Source organism: Erpetoichthys calabaricus, chromosome 1 (genome assembly GCF_900747795.2).
Source record: "Erpetoichthys calabaricus chromosome 1, fErpCal1.3, whole genome shotgun sequence".
NCBI classification, from domain to species: Eukaryota; Metazoa; Chordata; class Cladistia; order Polypteriformes; family Polypteridae; genus Erpetoichthys; species Erpetoichthys calabaricus.
In genome coordinates, this window is record NC_041394.2 from 69,822,289 (window position 1) to 69,842,362 (window position 20,074).

The following is a 20,074-nucleotide window of genomic DNA, read 5'->3' on the forward strand; positions in this document are numbered from 1 at the left end:
GCCTAACCCACAAAGTGTCTCCATCTTCAGAAACTTTAAGAGCAATCACACTAAAGATTTTTATTTATTTCACAGTGTACCTTTAGCAAAGCAATATTTACTTATAAAGTAATGTTAATAAGTTATTTTTATTATTTATATAAGGTGCTTACACTTTATCATGTTGCAGCTTTTTCCCCTGCAACTAAAGGAACAAAACCTGTTCTCTTAGAATAACATACCAACCAAGCATTTCAAGTAAGTTTAATTTGACTTATAGTTACACTATTACCCACAATCTCTTACCTGATTTAATTGCAATTGTTTCCTTTGATCAGGAAAAAGGTCCCTATAGCCACACCTAGAAGCCCAAGCGTCAATCCAATAGCACAGAATGCAGTCTTTCCAGCATCAGACTGTGTCTTCATTTCTGGTTCTGTACAAATAAAGAGTTTTAGTATTGATACATGGCAAATATGGAGTCTATGAAATACCTGTTTTGCATAATGAACTATAATGTATTTTGTGTACACTTCATTTTAAGCAGAGTCTGTGACATACTCTTTTGTTGTTAGTTAATCTAACAGTAAAGCTTCTACTAAATTACAAAGTAAAATAAGACTGAATAAAAAAAAAGTATTTAAAAATATGACATTATAATTTTGAGTATTGTCACTGGCTGTGATATGGGTAGGACAAAGAATGAAATCAGACTCAGTAGATGCAGAGAGCTCGCAGCACCTCAAAACCCTCAAAACCTGCATTCCAAAATGAAAACTAAAATGAATGGCTAAAGTGTAGCTGCACCAAAATTTGGCCAGTTTGCTTCTGGTTTCTTCTGATAATAAAAGGTGTTAATCAAGAATCAACTGCCATGTCTGTAGAGACTCCTTCAGGCCAAAAATCATCTAAAAGGAATTTCATAAGTTAATTATTGTCACATGTAAAGAGTACTCAGAAATTTTTACCTGCATGTGCTAATCAACATGCAATATGGCAGCTCTCCCCTGTACCATATTTAGGAAGTAAAACTATTTGAAAGTAGTTTTATTTTATCTTGAAACATCTTTCTTCTCTTACCTGAAAAATCTCAGATCATAGGACTGAAAAAAATTGAAGCAGTTGAACCTTCTCAGTTTAAACAAACAAAATTTAAGAGGTGACATAAAGTTTCTAAAATTATGAAAGGAATTAGTACAGTGAATTCCTTCATTTTAAACTTGTAACTGCAAGCTAAACTCTGGCTCACTCTGATAGATAGATAGATAGATAGATAGATAGATAGATAGATAGATAGATAGATAGATAGATAGATAGATAGATAGATAGATAGATAGATAGATAGATACTTTATTAATCCCAAGGGGAAATTCACATACTCCAGCAGCAGCATACTGATAAAGAAAATATTAAATTAAAGAGTGAAAACAATGTAGGTATACAGAGAGACAAGAACTTTGAATAATGTTAACATTTACCCCCCAGGGTGGAATTGAAGAGTTGCATAGTGTGGGGGAGGAACGATCTCCTCAGTCTGTTAGTGGAGCAGGACAGTGACATCAGTCTGTCGCTGAAGCTGCTCCTCTGTATGGAGATGACACTGTTCAGTGGATGTAGTGGATTCTCCATGATTGACAGGAGCCTGCTCAGCCCCCGTCGCTCTGCCACAGATGTCAAACTGTCCAGCTCCGTGCCTACAATAGAGCCTGCCTTCCTCACCAGTTTGTCCAGGTGTGAGGCGTCCCTCTTCTTTATGCTGCCTCCCCAGCACACCACCGTGTAGAAGAGGGCGCTCGCCACAACTGTTTCATAGAACATCTGCAGCATCTTATTGCAGATGTTGAAGTACGCCAGCCTTCTAAGGAAGTATAGGCGGCTCTGTCCTTTCTTACACAGAGCATCAATATTGGCAGTCCAGTCCAATTTATCATCCAGCTGCACTCCCAGGTATTTATAGGTCTGCACCCTCTGCACACAGTCACCTCTGATGATTACGGGGTCCATGAGGGGCCTGGTCCTCCTAAAATCCACCACCAGCTCCTTGGTTTTGCTGGTGTTCAGGTGTAGGTGGTTTGAGTCGCACCATTTAACAAAGTCCTTGATTAGGTTCCTATACTCCTCCTCCTGACCACTCCTGATGCAGCCCACGATAGCAGTGTCGTCAGCGAACTTTTGCATGTGGCAGGACTCCGAGTTGTATTGGAAGTCCGATGTATATAGGCTAAACAGGACCAGAGAAAGTACAATCCCCTGCGGCGCTCCTGTGTTGCTGACCACAATGTCAGATCTGCAGTTCCTGAGACGCACATACTGAGGTCTGTCTTTAAGACAGTTCACGATTCATGCCACCAGGTATGAATCTACTCCCATTGCTGTCAGCTTGTCCCTAAGGTGAAAACACTGCAATGCACCTGTAAGTGTACACTGGGCGTGTAACTGGAAGGAACTATAATCCAATCACAGGAGGCTGCATCTTCTCATAAGAACTAAGTGCATACACTCCTTCTGTTTCTTTAAAGCAAGGGAGGCCAAAAGACAGTTGGATAGAAATACGGCAGATAAATTGAAAGAAGACCTTAAGAGATTCTTTCAGTATTTTAATAGTAAAAGAACAGTCAAGGAGGAGGTGAAGTGCATCAGAAATAGTAAAGGGGAATTAAAAGATACAGACAATGAAATACCGGATGCCCTAAACTTACATTTTTCTGAGGTCTTCAGAAGTGAGGAAGTTGCTAAACTCCTAGAGGTAAACAGGACTACTAAGGAGGTAGTGAAGGACTTGGAAATTGTAGAGGGAGAAGTGCTGCTACAGATTAAATAGAAATGAAGCAAATCACCAGGACCAAATTATATTTATCCTTGAGTTCTTAAGGAGGCTTGTGAGTACATATATAAACCCTTGACACATATTTCTAGGAAGTCACTGTGGAAGTCCTGGTGGGCCACAGTGCCTGCAGATTTTCATTCTAACCTTCTTCTAAATTAGTGAGCCGGGTTTGCTGCTGATTAACTTATTTTGCCTTAGTTTTAATTGACGTGACACAGACCCCTTAGTTGTTTCTTTTTCCTTAATGAGCTGCCAAACAATAATGAGACACAAAACAAGCCTCCACATGACCAGCTAACCTGAAAATGAAGAAAGATGAAGGTCTCGGTCATGATGGGTCTGCTCAGGTCACCAAAACATCTTGATGGTGGTCTTGGAAAAACAGAAAATCAGCAGTCTGCTGTGGCCGAATGAGAGCACCAACAACTCATGATATTCAATAACAGCTTTAATTAACAGCAAGAATTAGCATCTCATTAAGAAACTGGTTGGAGTGAAATTGGCTGGAGTTTGATGTTCCAATTTAGCTGGTCATCTGTTGGCTCGTTTCACATCTAATTTCTGTTTTACTGCCATTTAATGAAGAAACAAATCAATTCAGAGGACTGAATCCTTAAAAACAGGGCTATTAAAATGAAAGGAAAAGGAGTTAAATAGCAATGAAAACTAGTCACTGATTAGGAAAAGGGTTAGAATGAAAATCTGCAGCCACTGCGACCAACCAGGACCGGAGTTGGACATCCCTGGGGTAGATCCATGCAACTATAGGCCAGTAAGCTTAACATGCATCACAGGAAAATTACTGGAAGGAATTATTAAGGATAAGATTGAGCAACACCTGGCAAAGACAGTTATTCTGAACAGTCAGCATGGGTTCAGAAGAGGGAGGTTGTGTTTTACATGTTGGAATTCTATGAGGAGGCAACAAAAGGATATGATAAAAGTGGAGCTTATGATATTATTTATCTTGACTTTCAGAATGCATTTGATAAGGTGCCACATGAGAGTTTGGGCATCAAACTAAAAGAAGTGGGAGCTCAGGGTGATGTTTTTGGATGGGTGCAGAATTGGCTCAGACACAGGAAGCAGAGGGTGATGGTGCGTGGAACCTCATCAGAATTGGCCGGTGTTAAGAGTGGTGTTCCACAGGGGTCAGTGCTGGGGCCGCTGCTATTTTTAATATATATAAATGATTTAGATAGGAATATAGGTAAGAAGCTGGTTAAGTTTGTAAATGATACCAAGATAGGTGGATTAGCAGATAATTTGGAATCTGTTATATCATTACAGAAGGATTTGGATAGCATACAGGCTTGGGCAGATTTGTGGCAGATGAAATTTAATGTCAGTAAATGTAAAGTATTACACAATAATAATAAGTAAAAATGTTAGGTTTGAATACACAATGGGTAGTCGGAAAATCGAGAGTACACCTAATGAGAAGGATTTAGGAGTCATAGTGGTCTCTAAGCTATCGACTTTCCGACAGTGTTCAGAAGCCATTAAGAAGGCAAACAGAATGTTAGGTTATATAGCACGATGTGTGGAGTACAAGTCCAAGGAGGTTCTGCTCAACCTTTATAATGCACTGGTGAGGCCTCATCTTGAGTAATGTGTGCAGTTTTGGTCTCCAGGCTACAAAAAGGACATAGCAGCACTAGAAAAGGTCCAGAGAAGAGCGACTAGGCTGATTCCAGGGCTACAGCAGTTGAATTATGAGGAAAGATTAAAAGAGCTGAGCAAAAGAAGATTAAGAGGTGACATGATTGAAGTTTTTGAAATTATGAAGGGAATTAGCACAGTGGATAGAGACTGTTATTTTAAAATGAGTTCATCAAGAACATGGGGACACAGTCGGAACCTTGTTAAGGGTAACAAAAACATTAGGAAGTTTTTCTTTACACAAAGAACGATAAGTAACCAAGTAGTGTGGTAGATAGTAAGACTAGGGACTTTCAAAACTTTACTTGATGTTTTTTGAAAAAAATAAGTGGATAGGACTGGCAAGCTTTGTTGGGCTGAATGGCCTGTTCTCGTCTAGAGTGTTCTAATGTTCACAGCAGACGTCTATCACTGAAATGTATTGCAAACAGGTTAGAAAGAAAGCCAACTCAATTCTGTCAGACATTAGTCATCCTCTCCTCTCTAAATTCCAGCTGTTGCCATCAGGCTGCAGATTTATGTTTCCAAAGGTAAAGAGCAACAGTTTTAGGAGCTCTTGTTCCTAGAGCTGTAAGCATTTTAAATTCTGTTACTTGTAGGGATGCTGCTAAATGTTAAATTCTGCATTATTATTTTGTATACTGTTGAAAGTAATTATTCTTCTTTGTATTGATCTTCAGTGTGCCTTTATGCAATAACATGGGTTGTCAAATGTTGTGTCTTTGTTTATGTATTGGATCTGTATAACAGTGTCTTCTGTTTTGTAGTTTACTGCTGCAAACAAATTTCTCTCTGCAATAATAAAGTCTACCTAACCTAACCTACATGGGACACCCATGAAAATAACACAAGAAATTGGAGTACCACTCTAAACTCTAAAAAGTGGCAACACAATAACATCATAAAAATAAAATGAAAAAAAAAAAAAACTGCAAATGTAACAGCAATAATACTTTGAAAATAAGAAACAAAGATGATAGGAGTGACAATGAAGAAATTTAAACAGGATATTCTTTAATGTGATCTTGGCAGGTGGCACTGAAGAACTGGACAAATGGGTGAACTATTATATTTAGAAGACAGTAGTTAAACAATCTGTGCAGGGAAGCCATGGGGGCAGCAGAAATTTCTTTTTGGTACGTTGAATTCTCTATTTTGTTTGCCTTCTTATTTTTACTTTATATAGATATAATAATTATCTATTTACATAATTTCTACATTAAAAAATAAAAAAAAGTTCTATTATTACCTATTTTGTGCAAAAAATTTTTTTTTGATTATTTAAAAATGTAGTTCATTTTATCTAAACATTTGTGATTATCTTTATTGCAGCAGTAAATTTTAATTCAGTGTCTGATTTGGTTCCACAATGAATGACATTTTCTTCAACTTACCCCAAATTGTCGTAATCAAGTCAGTGACAGAACTGTGCTCCACCATACAAGAATATATGTCTCCCACTTTAGGCATGAAACTTATTTCAGAAAATATTTGAAAAGTGAAATCATCATTAGGGTAGTATCGGCTTACTTCAACACCATCAGATATTGGTTGACTATTTTTATACCATGATAATTTAATGGGTACAGGGTAGAATCCTGTGACAAAGCAGACGAGGGTGTTAGAAATACCCATTTCCAAGTCATATGCTGGATACATCACCACACGAGGTATGGCTGTGAAAAAAAAAAAAGATAAATATTGTATAAAGGAAAATATACTCTGAATTGGAGTACCACTCAAAACCCTAAAAAAATTCAAACACAATGACATCATGAAAATAAAAATAAAAAAATATATACTCTCAAAAGAAACATGCAAATTACAAATGATTGATGTGTCAGTATAGGATTTATACAAATAAATCATTTGACTTTGATTGTTTATAATGCCATTAACAGATGTCATTATAAGATATTTTACAGTATTAAATTACAGAATATTAAAAATGTCATGAAACTAGAAATGAGAATGAAATGTGGACAAGTACTATTGGAAAAATTAAAAAGTGATATCAAAAATAGAGAACAAGCCTCAATGAAAACTAAGAAGTAGTTTAGTTTTATGGATTTGGAAAATTCTGTGCAGTAAGTGAGTTCATATTCAAATGTCATTTAATAGTGGCTGATATGGAATAAATTCAGCAACTATTGATTTCAAGACATTAAGTCATGAGTAGCATGGAAACAATGGGTTATAAGGGAGGGAGTGTCACAGAATGATTAACAAAAGGAGTGCGGACATCAAGTTTAAATAGTATAGAAGGATTTGTATTATGGAAGTAAAATTACCACAACATTTTACTGTATATACAAAGTGACTGTTTAAGTTCTATATGTACATGTGAATAGTTGACTATAAGACTAATTTTATATACTGTGTGAGTTAAAGTTTAAGATTATTGCAATGGTTACATTTCACAATGAAAATTTATGAGTTGTTTCTCGCAAGTTAGTGATAGCAAAATCAACAATAAACAAAAAAATATGCATACTGTGAGCAATTGGCTGTATTTTGACTTTTAAGAGATGATCCAATTACAGAAAAAACACTTTAAGACAGGTACTAGTTAAATTTGATGGATAAGCTGCATACTTGTGCAGGTTTTATTTCTCACTTAACAAATACCTTAAAATCGACTGGCTCTGTTACCCAGCATTGTTCCGGAAATTTTCAATGAGAAGTCAATGAGACTTAATTATACTGCCATCGGTTAATCAGGTGTATCAGAAGTACTATGTAACTAACTAAATACTTTTCTGTATACACTATTTATTTATCTATCTATTTATTTATTTAACAAGAACTAATATTATTAGTTCACTTGAGCTGCTTACTGTTGAACATGCTAAATACAGTAATTGGTGGTGTTGGTGTGAAAGAGATTGCAACAGAACGCCATATAAGGTTATTTGAGGATTCTATGGTGGCTTAGGATGAGTGAAAGATGATGTGTATGTTAGTGTGTCCTGACTGGTGCCCTGACCCAAGTTAGTTTTTGCCATGTGTCCAGTGCTGTTGGAATTGGTACTTGTACCAAGCCAACATGGATTAAGTGAAATCCAAAAAGGGATGGATGATGGATGGAAGATTAAATAAATACATAATGGGTAGTAATGAGCAAAGGAAAAATGTAACTGGTTTTGAGTGGATTATAATGATGCAATTATAAGTCTTGTAAGTGTCCCTGAGGGCTAGAGAAGTGTCTTCCAACTTATGCTGGACAAAATATTGTAGCTAAAAATGTGACATGAGCTGTGAGGCAGCAGTGCAAACATTGTGCCACCATGCCTCCCTGAGATAAAATTATACTAACACCCACAAAGCATGTGATGCAAGGGATCAGCGTTATATACTGTGCCAAGCACTACCTGATCCGTGCTACATGTCAAGGAGCATAACAAGCTTAGTCCAGCATCTATGGAAACCAATGAAGTGTTTTCATAATATTCTCAGTTTGATCCGCTAATGTACCCCTCAAATGAAAATACTGTGATTTTTGCTTTTTTTTAATGCAAGCAGGGTGAAAATTTAGCTGGAGCGGCAATTGGGTAGTCACGTAACATCAGACGCGTGTATACTGCATACATTTTTCATGCATGTGCAAAGCAGATGACGCAGTGCAGTGGACGGATAATGCAGATTGAGTAGTGACGTCTCCATTAAACATTGGCTGTTATAGATCTCTGTTGTTACTCTGGCCTTGCCAACAATTAGGCAGAACTGGGAATAAAAAGTTCATCTAAGCTGGATACATGGTCAATTTCCAGGGAAAAGTTTTGTGATCTAAACCACCGGAGAATCCAAGAAATTTGCTGTGAAAAAATGGTTTGGCATATTTTATTGATGAACACTAATGATGAGTATAACAATTAATAATTTTGCAAATCAACTGTACACCAGTATTGATATTCAGGTAAAAAGAAAAAGAGATTCTCTGTAAGCAAGAGCATATTCTCATTTTGGCTTAATAAGGGCAAAACCAAAGATCGTATGCTAACAGAGACCCTTTGAAGAAAGGGAAATGGGTATTTTATAACACATTGGTACACTGCAAGCATGCTGTATGGTTTTAAAGTTCTAATATACTTAATGGATCATTTAATGGCATATTCCTGCAAACTCATATTATCCAGCCATATCCAGGAAAAGTGCAGACTTACAGTCCTCTTGACAATAAGTGTAATGCTATCATATTTTCTGTTTTAATAGCTACAGTGGCAAAGGACATCCAGACAGCATTATACTTTTACAGGTTACTTTTGGAACGTGTTACAGGTTATCTACAGTTGAAGCACTCTCAAGCCCTTATCACAGTAAGCATAGATGAGCTTTTAACATCTAAAGTTAAATGAGAATTATACATTGACAGCAACAATATGGTAATTATACTTCATGTAACAGGTTCTACAATACAATTGATTCTGTTATAATGTCATATGATGCCATAGCCAATTCCTCCAGCACTGAACAAAAAGCAGGAAGCAGCCCTGGACAAAATCACAGTACATCACAGGGTGTGGTTTCAAATACCTACATTTACATCATACAGAGCCAATTTAGAGAAATTAATCAACTTAAGCTTTTAGGATTTCCTATCTGGTTATGTTTACATAAGGAAATTTTAAAATTTGATTCTGGGTTGTAATCACAGAGACAGGAAGAGAAAGAAACAACAGTATAAAACTTTTACGGTTCATCATTTAACAAAATATACTTTGACTAGCAAAATACCCGCGCTTCGCAGCGGAGAAGTAGTGTGTTAAAGAGGTTATGTAAACATATATATACATATACATATATATATATATATCTACATATACACATATCTACATATTCATATATATACATACATATACACATCCACATATACATATATATACATATACAAATTTACACATCTACATATATATACATATAAATATATACATATTTACATATATATACACATATATATACATATGCACATATATATATATATATATATATATATATATATATATATATATAATTTGCAGTTGGAGATCCACAAAGGGAAAAAAAACGAATCACGTCTCATAAAATAGTTTTATTCCTGAGCTTTCAACCCCTATCAGGGGTCTTCATCAGAGGATAATGCTTAGACTTACAAGAATCAAAGGCAATATATAGCAACACATTCAGGGGGGAGTGGGTGGAGGTGACTAAGTCCGTATGATCAAAAGGGGGGGGGGGGTGTATCGTTAAATTAAAGTGCATATGTCCTTCTTAAGTTGGCATATGCTGGGTTTATGTCCAAGTGTCTGTTGATGGCGTTTTCATCTGATAGCCAAGACTCGGCCAACTCTCTGGCGCTTTTTGTACTGGCCTTAAATTTTACTTTCACGTTGTCCCAGTTGAATGTGTGTCCTGTCGATTTAGTATGTGCATATATCAAAGATAGTGCGTCCTTTCTTCTGACAGCGTTGCGATGAAATCAATGGCAACCTTTTGTAGGTCTATGAACTTAATTTAAACTTTAGGTTTACACGGTGCTTTCTTTCCAAAGTACCTGCACTCATGAATATGTCTTTATGCGTCAGACGCTCAAATCCCCGCGCTTCGCACCGGCGAAGTACTGCTTTTATATTTTTATTAAGAAGAAAAGAAAACCTTTTTAAATTCAGGGAAAATATACCAATAACAATTTGTTAAGGGTCTGGTTTTTTGTGAAGCTGCCTTCACTTGAGTGATCACTTCGAGCTGACTTGCTGGCTAACCATAAGCGTTACCTGGTAGGTAACCACCCATACAATCAGATTGTGAATCAGACTATGAATGCCGTGAATGTAATTACCCGATCTACATGCTGTCAAATAAACGAACCACACGCCGTGGTGCAATTTTAGGGGCTTTGCCTCTAGCGCTGACGTCCGAGGTTCGATTCCCGTAAGGGAGTGAAGTGAGTGCTTCGCACCGGCGAAGTACTGCTTTTAAATTTTTATTAAGAAGAAAAGAAAACCTTTTTAAATTAAGTCTTAAAAAGAGGTGTAAAGATATTGACAATAAGCTACGCAAACCCACCAAGACATGCAATCGTTTAAATCAAGGCGTGAGTTGAAAAACACCATTCCATAATATTAGTTAACGATTAACACATTTCTATATGTATTGTAAGCATACAATACAACTGATAATATGTTGCGCTTATTTATCTGGTGTACCGACATTTTTTGCGCATTTAACGGCTGAAATCTAACGTAGTTTGTGCCCTTCAGAATGAAAACAGTTTGCATTTACCTTTTTAATAAAAGGCGAGCTTTTAAGCCTGAGAAATCACCCCGTAAATGCACACGTTTAATTGCACATGTGTTAATATGTATGCTTACACAGTATTAAAAGACACTCAACAATTAACGTCATTTACCTTCGCTCCCGCATTTGACTCGTGCTATAAATCTCTTCCTTGTTTTCAGTTCACGTGATTATGTAGGAGGCGTGATGATGCGATACGTGACTCCGCCTCCTCCATTAGAGTATATGGACAAAAAACAGGTTCCAGTTATGACCATTACGTGTAGAATTTCGAAATGAAACCTGCCTAACTTTTGTAAGTAAGCTGTAAGGAATGAGCCTGCCAAATTTCAGCCTTCTACCTACACGGGAAGTTGGAGAATTAGTGATGAGTGAGTGAGTGAGTGAGTGAGTGAGTGAGTGAGTGAGTCAGTCAGTCAGTCAGTCAGTCAGTCAGTCAGTGAGGGCTTTGCCTTTTATTAGTATAGATAACTTCTAACAACTGAGAAAGACACCCTACTTATAAAGACAGTGTATGTACACATCAGGGCGGTATTTTCCGTACGTCACTTAAATCATCCGAGATCAGATGCCTCATCTTGGATGAGTTAATGCCAGTGAAACTCATCCAAGATAAGTCGGTTTTTCAAACGCAGCGGTGTATTAGATTAGTCGAGTTGGATCTAATCATTCGAGATGAATGCGCGCGCCCGTGCTGAGTGAAAAGCCCATATATATTGAGTCTAGAAAACATGATCAGCAAGTCTTTGATAGGCTGTAACAAAATGACGAAAGAATGAGTGCATTTTTTTTTCACACAAGTGGAGCAAGACCTTTCATTCGACAGACATGAAGAATTTTAAGATTTAATATGCACAAGGCGTAACACTGCAAAAGCAGCCCAAACCAGAAAAGACGACTGGCAAAAAGTGGCCGACAAATTAAATGCATGTGCTTTGTACTTACTGAAAGCAGCATTTCATTTCCTATGTGTCAGATTAATTATTATTTAATATGTCATAATTCCAGATCAAACATGAGCACAAGGAGAACACGGAAACAGGTTAAAGTGAAGTACAAGAATATACTTCAAACTGGTAAATATTGGTATATAACTATTTAAAGAATTGTTGACATAAAGAATCATATATAATATAATGAACATTAATTTTAAAGCTAATAAGAAGGCAGACAAGCAAAAAACAGGTGGAGGTCCACGCGGTCCAGACCTAACCCCTGCAGAAGAGTTAGCTCTCCAGCAAAATGCTCATCGCCCTGTTTCTGAGGGCATTCCACGGGGAAGCTCCTCCTCAGAACCAGTGCAAGGATGCAGTGGTCACTTCATTTCAGGTAAAGGATGGTCATTGCATATATTTGTCCTCCATGTGTGCCATAGGTATGTTCCATTTAGCCCTCTTTTTTTGTTGGGTCAGTTGCAGGGAATGTCATATCCCTTGAACCTGTGTCTGACCAACGAGATATTGACGAAGGTCAAATATTTGATGAAGACACTGTGTCTGATTATTCATCAGGAGGAGAGGTACATTTTCCAAATAATGTTTGATCAAACTCCACTCTGATCAGTCCCATGTGCCCCAATCACATTTGGAAATCCTGGGTAATAAGAATGTTAGGCTGATTGTGAGATGTTTCATGGAACTGTGGGTGTTTTTGCCTGTGTTGCCTACCTGCAATGGCATGAAACACCTGTTTTATTGTCTGCACACGCAGGTGTCCAGGAAACACTATGAAAACCCGAAGGAAATCTTTCAGAGCCAAACAGACTTTACGAATTGCCTGGCAAACTGCACTTTTAGATAGATTTTCTGCATCGCCTATAGTATATAAAATAAGTGCCGCTTGCAAGAAACCTCAAAGCAATGCATACTGTCTGTGTGGTTGTGAGAGCCCGACTTCACAAAGTTTGACTTCGAATATAAGGTGGTAATAAATCTTTGAGGTACAATATTCCCCCTGGGCTAAAGCGGTATCTTTCGAAAAGAATTTCCTCCGGGAGCAATAAAGGATCTTGCCGATTGCGCAAATCCTCTCTATATGAAATTCTCTTCTTATAATTTGCGTACCGATATCAATTGGTTGCTCATTCATGAACGGCTAAGCCATGACTGAATGAATTTCATGCACGGACACTGATTAAGTATGTGAGCTAATCCTTGTTTACATCGAACAAACCTGCTCCGAGTAGGTTTGAGGATTTGGATGTGTTGCTATGACAACACTTCCAGCAAGAGTTTTGAAAAACCGACAGATCCAGGATCAGGCCAAATCATCAACAATTACATCCGGCTAAATGACTAATCCACGTACGAAAAATACCCCCTAGCTCTCAATAGCTTTGACCTTTGAACAATTTGAGTGTAAAGAAAAAAATAAGTGCCAAATGTATTATGAGTAGACCCTTCATATACTAATTTAGACTGTTATCAAAGTTCTTCTCCAGTTACTATTTCTTTTCCTCTCCCTGAACTAAGGTAGACAGCAATACAAATTGCATACAGATTTCTGTTTGTAAAAATCAAATACCATTTCGTTAAGTTTTTTGACTCAGTCCAGCTGACTGAACTAATAGCCTTCATTGTCTCCAGCTATACATAAGCTTACTTGATAATGGAACAATGATCATTGTTTTGCCTCAGTCCATTGATATACAAGTGTAAATAGTAAGAGAGACAATATGAAAAAAAATGTAAGTACTATAAAGCTAAACTCATATTGCACAACTTCTAGTCAAGGGGTATGTCAGATTTGTTCTGTTCTGTGTACTGCATTGTATTGCATTGACCCCTTTTTTTTGACACCCACTGCACGCCCAACCTACCTGGAAAGGGGTCTCTCTTTGAACTGCCTTTCCCAAGGTTTCTTCCATTTTTCCCTACTAGGTTTTTTTGGGAGTTTTTCCTTGTCTTCTTAGACAGTCAAGGCTGGGGGGCTGTCAAGAGGCAGGGCCTGTTAAAGGCCATTGTGGCACTTCCTGTGTGATTTTGGGCTATACAAAAATAAACTGTATTGTATTGTATTGTATTGACCACAGTTGCTGATCTCATCACCGGACTATGCCAAATTAAATAAATGAAAATCATTGGCCATGTCACATTTACTGATTGATTGCCAATCTTCCAGCATAATCATGCTCGCCCCTTTTTCTGACAATCAATAGCATACTGCCTGATGGAGTCAGCACTGTATGAAGGACTAACAATTACAGCAAGTTTTTTTGTTTGTTCCATTCTGTCGTGGTGTGCCAAACCTGAAACATCAGACAAGCAAACTTCTCTTCATATATGTAGTGTGACTTTACTGTACTCTACAGTAGCTGGTACTATGTTCTAAGTTTGTTTATTTTTTCTCTGTCTGTTTTCTGATGCATACAGTTTAACGTTTATCATTTTGCTTTTCTAAGGTTCAGCATTAAATATTGTGTAATGTTTCAAAGAATCCTTCACATGTCATTTTTGTATTTGAACATTTTTACTCTACATTAGACCTACATTTTTTTGCAGTACTCTTTTCAAAGTCGGTAAGATTTTGATAAAAGTATAAAAACATTTGGTGTCTAAGTCTTAAAACAGTGGTGAAAGTTTTTTATTCATTAGACACAGTGTTGAAGTGATTGACTGACTTTGAATGTGTGAGTCTGTGTTATGAGAAATGCCTGAACTGTTTTGAGAACTGCATTAAGAGTGGTGAGAATGATACCCTGATTTGAGTACTACATCAAAGCAATCAAGAAAAACTGTAATATATGAATTAACATTCATATTGTTCAATTTATCAATCAATATGTGAGGCTGGATAGTAATGAACACTGAAGAAATGTCTGATATAGGTAGCAGGTTTATCAAGAAAGGAGGAAATATTCTGTAAGGTAAATAGAAGTTTGCCAAGTTTGTCATTAAGATGCCCTTCATCAAATATTCAAAGCATTACACTGGAATTGAAATGAAAGCTACTGACCTACATTCAGGAATTTTGAGAATAAGGACAATGATTTAGCATTTTCAGAGCAAAGGTACAATACCAGCCCTACAATGGACTGGTACCCTGTCCAGGGATTGTTCCTGACTTGGGCCTGATTGCTTGCTGGAACAGGCTCCTGCTCCCTTGCGGATAAAGTAGGTTAAAAGATAAACGATAAAGCAGGTTTGAAAATGGATAGATGGATGGATGGAAGTACAACTTCATGGCTTAGGACAAGTTAAAATGAAAATGAAAAACTGGAGAGAGCTGTTTGGTACAAATCTACAGGTGCTGCTCTCATACACTAAGTGTATGACTTCTGGAATTTCCCACAAAATGTCCCTTGCTTATTCATTTTTAATATTTAAATTACTGGCTTCGAATATTAAATATAAGTTATAAACTGGAGGATTTTGGGAGGAAACCCTGATTACCTAGACAAAAAGCCACATGAACAAGGACAAACTGCATACAGACTGACCAAGCTGGGATTTAAAACTTGGTCCCTGAAGCTGTATGGCAGCAGTGCCTAATACTGTACCAACATATCAACTTAATAGAAGTCTGTATAGATTTAATAGTTTCTGTTTTTGGATTCAACAGACATAGGTCAATATGCTTTGCCGAACTATCCTTTTTTTCTCCTAAAACTCAAATTCACTTTGATCAAAGTCATATGGAAATTACTTCTCTACTGTTTAATCCTGTTCACAAACAGTATTCAAGGAATTCTGATACATATGTTATGATTCTTACCTTTAGATTCAGGTGGATTTTTCTCTGCTTTAATATTGATGCCAAGATCATTAAAACAGACCTGCTTGTCAGCTTGTGCTACCTGCATCCATCCTGGATCTGCGCCAAATTGATCCACAAAATTAGGGATAGTCATCACCACCTTATTATTTATGAAATCTGCGTATAATTCTTCATCCCCATCCAGTTGCAACTCATCTTCTGTTTCAGTGCTTCCAGAGGTGCACATAGTTACACGCATCTCTATGTGTGGTTCTGTAAATTAAACATTAGTTATTAATCAAGAGGAAAGCAGTATTTGACTTATATTTACATTTTCACATACCTTGGTGCATTTACTTGTCATCTGGTGTGTTTAAATAAATAGACAACATAAAAAATGTTGTAATAAAATTAAACCATTTAAGATCTAATTAAAAAAAAATACCTGGAAAAATTTTTTGCACATATTCCTACAATATAAATCATCAAAAATTCAGGTTCCTTGTGTAGAAAAAGACAGTACACCACAACTTTCAGCACTGTATTAAAATGCCTAACATTAAAATATGGTGCATATAAACAGGCACAAATGGTTAGAACATCACTAGAGTGTAACATGGAAGTCTGGTGTGATTTGGTCTTAGAAACTGAAGTACGTGGGTACATCATGCTATGATCAAGAGCTCTCTAAGATCCTTAAACGAAAGATTGCTGATACCTATAAATCTGGGAAGGGTTTTGAAACAATTTCCTGATAACTTGCAGTTAATTATTCCACTATTCAAAACATCAGCAACGATTGGAGGAAATTTTAAATCTTATCAAGGCTATGGTCATCCTACCAAATTCAGCCCAACAACTGATTGAAAGATCTTGTTGGAAATCATCAAACGATATTGCTTCTCTTAGTGTCAAAGGCACGAGTTAACCATTCAAAGGAGACTACACAACTCTGCCCCACATGCAAGGAAGAATACATGATTGCAATTTGCCAGACAACACCTAGATAATGAAAAAGACTTTTGGAACAATGTTCTTTGGATGGATGAGACAAAGGTAGGATTGTTTGGCAAAAAGCAGAAACATTCATACCAAGTGTAAAGCATGATATTTAGGGCTCCTTTTCTGTTCATACCCTGGCCTAGACAAAACCAAGAATTCCATAAACTGTACTAGAGAGTGCTTGAGGAGAATGTGTATCTGTCAAATGAATCACACAAAAGGCCATGTCTGTGCCCACTTGATAAACCTCCTCCCAGATTGCTTAGACACAAACACAATGGCAGGTTTCATATCTACACAGGCCCAAAATGGGGCTTAAGCTTTTAAAGAATTTAATAGAATGACAACATTAATGAAGAGAGGGAAAATATAAAACTTCCGGTCCCAGTAAAATAAACAAAAAGTTTTTTAAAGTTTCTTTATATATATAGAATTTTAAAAAGTAATGACAAAACTCAGAGCAGAAAAAGGGCAATGGTAAGAAAAGGCAAAAATGAGGCTTTGCCTTAATGGCAAATCTGACAGTACAAAATAATCAGCTAACCAGAATCAGTACCTTTAAATAAGAGCTACAAATCCAAGCACATTTCTTCAATTTTGATGTCACTACATTGGTTACCCGTGCCATTTACAGTAGAATTGATTTTAAAATACTGTACTTGTTATGGTTTACAAAGCCTTATATAATCTCATGCCATCATATATTTCGGAATGCCTGTCACCTTACACTCCAAATCGTAACCTTAGATCTTCAAATGAGTGCCTGCTTATAATCCCAAGAGCTAAACTTAAAAGAAGTGGTGAGGCGGCCTTCTGCTGTAATGCACCTAAAATCTGGAATAGTTTACCGATAGAAATTTGCCAGGCTAATATGATGGAGCACTTTGAAAAACTGCTAAAAACACATTATTTTAACATGGCTTTCTCATAGCTACATTTTAGTGTAACCCTGATATACTGTATATGCATTGAATTATCAATTTTATCATGGCTCCATACTAATCCCTACTTTCTATGCTGTTCTTTTTGTGTTTTTTCTGTGGTGGTGATCTGTGCCACCACCACCTGATCAAAGCACCGTGATGTCCCTACATTGATGGATTAAAGGCCAGATGTCCACATGATCATCATCATCAAATTCTTTCATGTGAAGCCTGAAAGTGATGAGGACTGATTGAGATCATTTATGTTAGGTAGAATGGCCAGTGGGGGCTGGGCAGTCTCATGGCATTGAAACCTCTGCAGATTTTGTTTGTTTTTTTGTTTTTTCTGTTCTCCTGGCCATTGGACTTTAATTTATTCTTTGTTATTTAGTATTGCCTAATCTTATTTTTATTTTTAGAAACTTTTTTATTCATCTTGTAAAACACTTTGAGCTACATCATTTGTATGAAAATGTGCTATATAAATACATTTTGTTATTGTTGTCAAATTAGAAAATCCAAACAAAGCAAGAAAAAAAATCTTCAAAACCGGAAACCAGAAAGCAAATGCAATATTTACTCAAATATTGCTGGGGCAATAGCCCAGCTGCCAAATTAGGTGGCTGTGCCTCCCTAAGCTCTACATATTGTATATATACTAGTATTTAGCCCACTCTATGCACTGAATTGTTTTTTTTATTTAAATCCTCAGAGATTAAAACCGATCACCCACCCTCTTATTAGGTAATAAGAAATAAGGAAATCACTTATTAGAAAATAAGGAAATTAAGTATATATTACTTTAATTGCTATTTTTTTTTTATATTAAGAATAATATTTGGCAAATATAGGTGGAAAAACATGGAAAAATTAAGTAAAATCATGTTTTTTGTTTGAAAAAAAAATGATTATTGAGAATATATGTGTGTCAGACCCCTTTATGGTTCTGACGCAAAAAAATCATATCTCTAGCCCTGTAGGGGCTACGGACTTGGGGCTTCCATTAACTGATTCAGTAGGTGTCTGGAAAGGTGCCTTTCATTGGCTAACTAAATAGATTACAAATGCAAGCTTTCGAGGCAGCTAAGGCCCCTTCATCAGGCAAGGAGTAACCTGATGAAGGGGCCTTAGCTGCCTCGAAAGCTTGCATTTGTAATCTATTTAGTTAGCCAATAAAAGGTGTCATTTCAGCCTACTTTTTCCTGTATCAATCTATGGCTAACACGGTACAACACTCCACTGCTATGGAAATGTGCCTGTAAGACTTCTTTTTTTTTTTATTAAAATCAAATAACATTCCATACACATAACTCAAGTTTTACAAAAAAAAAAAAAAAAAGATTCTAAACAAATCAACCCCCACCCCAGAGAAAGAGAGCTAGGCCAGTAGTGTAAAACTTTATGCTAGTAAAGACAAGTGAATAGATAAAATTAATAAATGAATAAAGATAAATGGTGTAAAAGAGGGGAGAGAACCTGCTTCCTCAATTTAAATGCTTATTCTAAAATGTTATTGATTAGATCCTGCCAGGTTTTGAAAAAGTTTTGTACAGATCCTCTAGTTTCAAATAGTATATAACATCAGTTACCCACTGACTTAGAATAGGTGAGTTAGGATTCTTCCAGTTGAGCAAGATAAGTCAACGTACCATGAGTGTAGTAAAGGCAATTACAGTTTGTTTGTCCTTCTCCACAGAGCTGTTAATGGGTTAGGAGGGATTGTGACCCCAAGGCTGTCTAAAAGGCATTTAAAAATTTTGGTCCAAAATGATGTTAAGTTGGTGAGGGCCCAAAACATGTGGCATAGTGAGGCCGGAACTTGATTGCAGCATTCACAGGTTGGATCTTGCCCTGGAAACATTTTGGACAATTTTGAATGAGAGAGATGCACTCAATATATAATTTTCAGTTGAATAATTCTGTGCTTTGTGCATAAGGATCTCAAGTGAATTCTGTGCATGGCTACTTTCCGCTCCTTTTCTGAAATGTTTAGTAAGAGATCCTTTTCTCACTGTTCTCTTGGATCTTTGAAAGGGAGGGACTGTAAAATAGTTTTATATATTATGAAAATGCTGTTGAAGTCCTTGAAACTGATCAATATTTTTTTTCCGCCATAGAGGAAGGTGAGAGATGAGAATAATTGGGCAGGTTCTTTTTAACAAAGTTTCTAATTTGAAGGTAGTGAAAGAAGTGTGTTGCTAGAAAGTTAAATTTGGAGTGTAATTGTTTGTAGGAAGCAAAGACGTTGTCTATGTACACATCTCTAAGTGATTTAATCCTGAATGTTTTCCAGGCATTAAAAACTGCATATGTTTGAGAGAGTGGAAAAAGGTGATTTTCATGCAGAGGTGCCACAGATAAAAGCTTCTCTATCTTAAAATACTTCCTACATTGATTCCATATTCTGAGTGAGTGAAGCACAATTGGGTTGTTAGTATATTCGCGATAACTTGTATTTATTGGGGTGCATAGCAAGGAATATAAAGAAGTACAGTGAAAATCGTTTAACACGAAACTGATAGGACTGAAATATTTTTTCATGTTAAAAGAATTTCGTGTTAAAGGATATTACAAAAAAAAACAAAACATGCAGTATATTCAACAAAATTAAGTTTATTAGAGTACATTTTATTTACATAGATATGTATATATGCATGTATTTAATAAAAATGGGAGCATTCTGAGATCTCGCTTGTTTGAACCAAACAAGTAA

The 20,074-nt window shown here is 36.6% G+C and overlaps 1 protein-coding gene across 1 annotated transcript in view; it reads right to left on the reverse strand.

Moving 5' to 3' along the window:
• The window catches only part of LOC114669376 (H-2 class II histocompatibility antigen, A-U alpha chain), a 54,755-nt gene that overhangs the window by 14,191 nt on the left and 20,490 nt on the right, over positions 1 to 20,074 (reverse strand). The window contains exons 2-4 of the mRNA XM_028825592.2: positions 15,455 to 15,709; positions 5,863 to 6,144; positions 286 to 415 (exon numbers count right to left, since the gene is read on the reverse strand). Of these exons, the coding sequence (XP_028681425.1) occupies positions 291 to 415; positions 5,863 to 6,144; positions 15,455 to 15,709 (662 nt within the window). The 3' untranslated portion in view covers positions 286 to 290. The remainder of the gene's footprint in view (positions 1 to 285; positions 416 to 5,862; positions 6,145 to 15,454; positions 15,710 to 20,074) is intronic.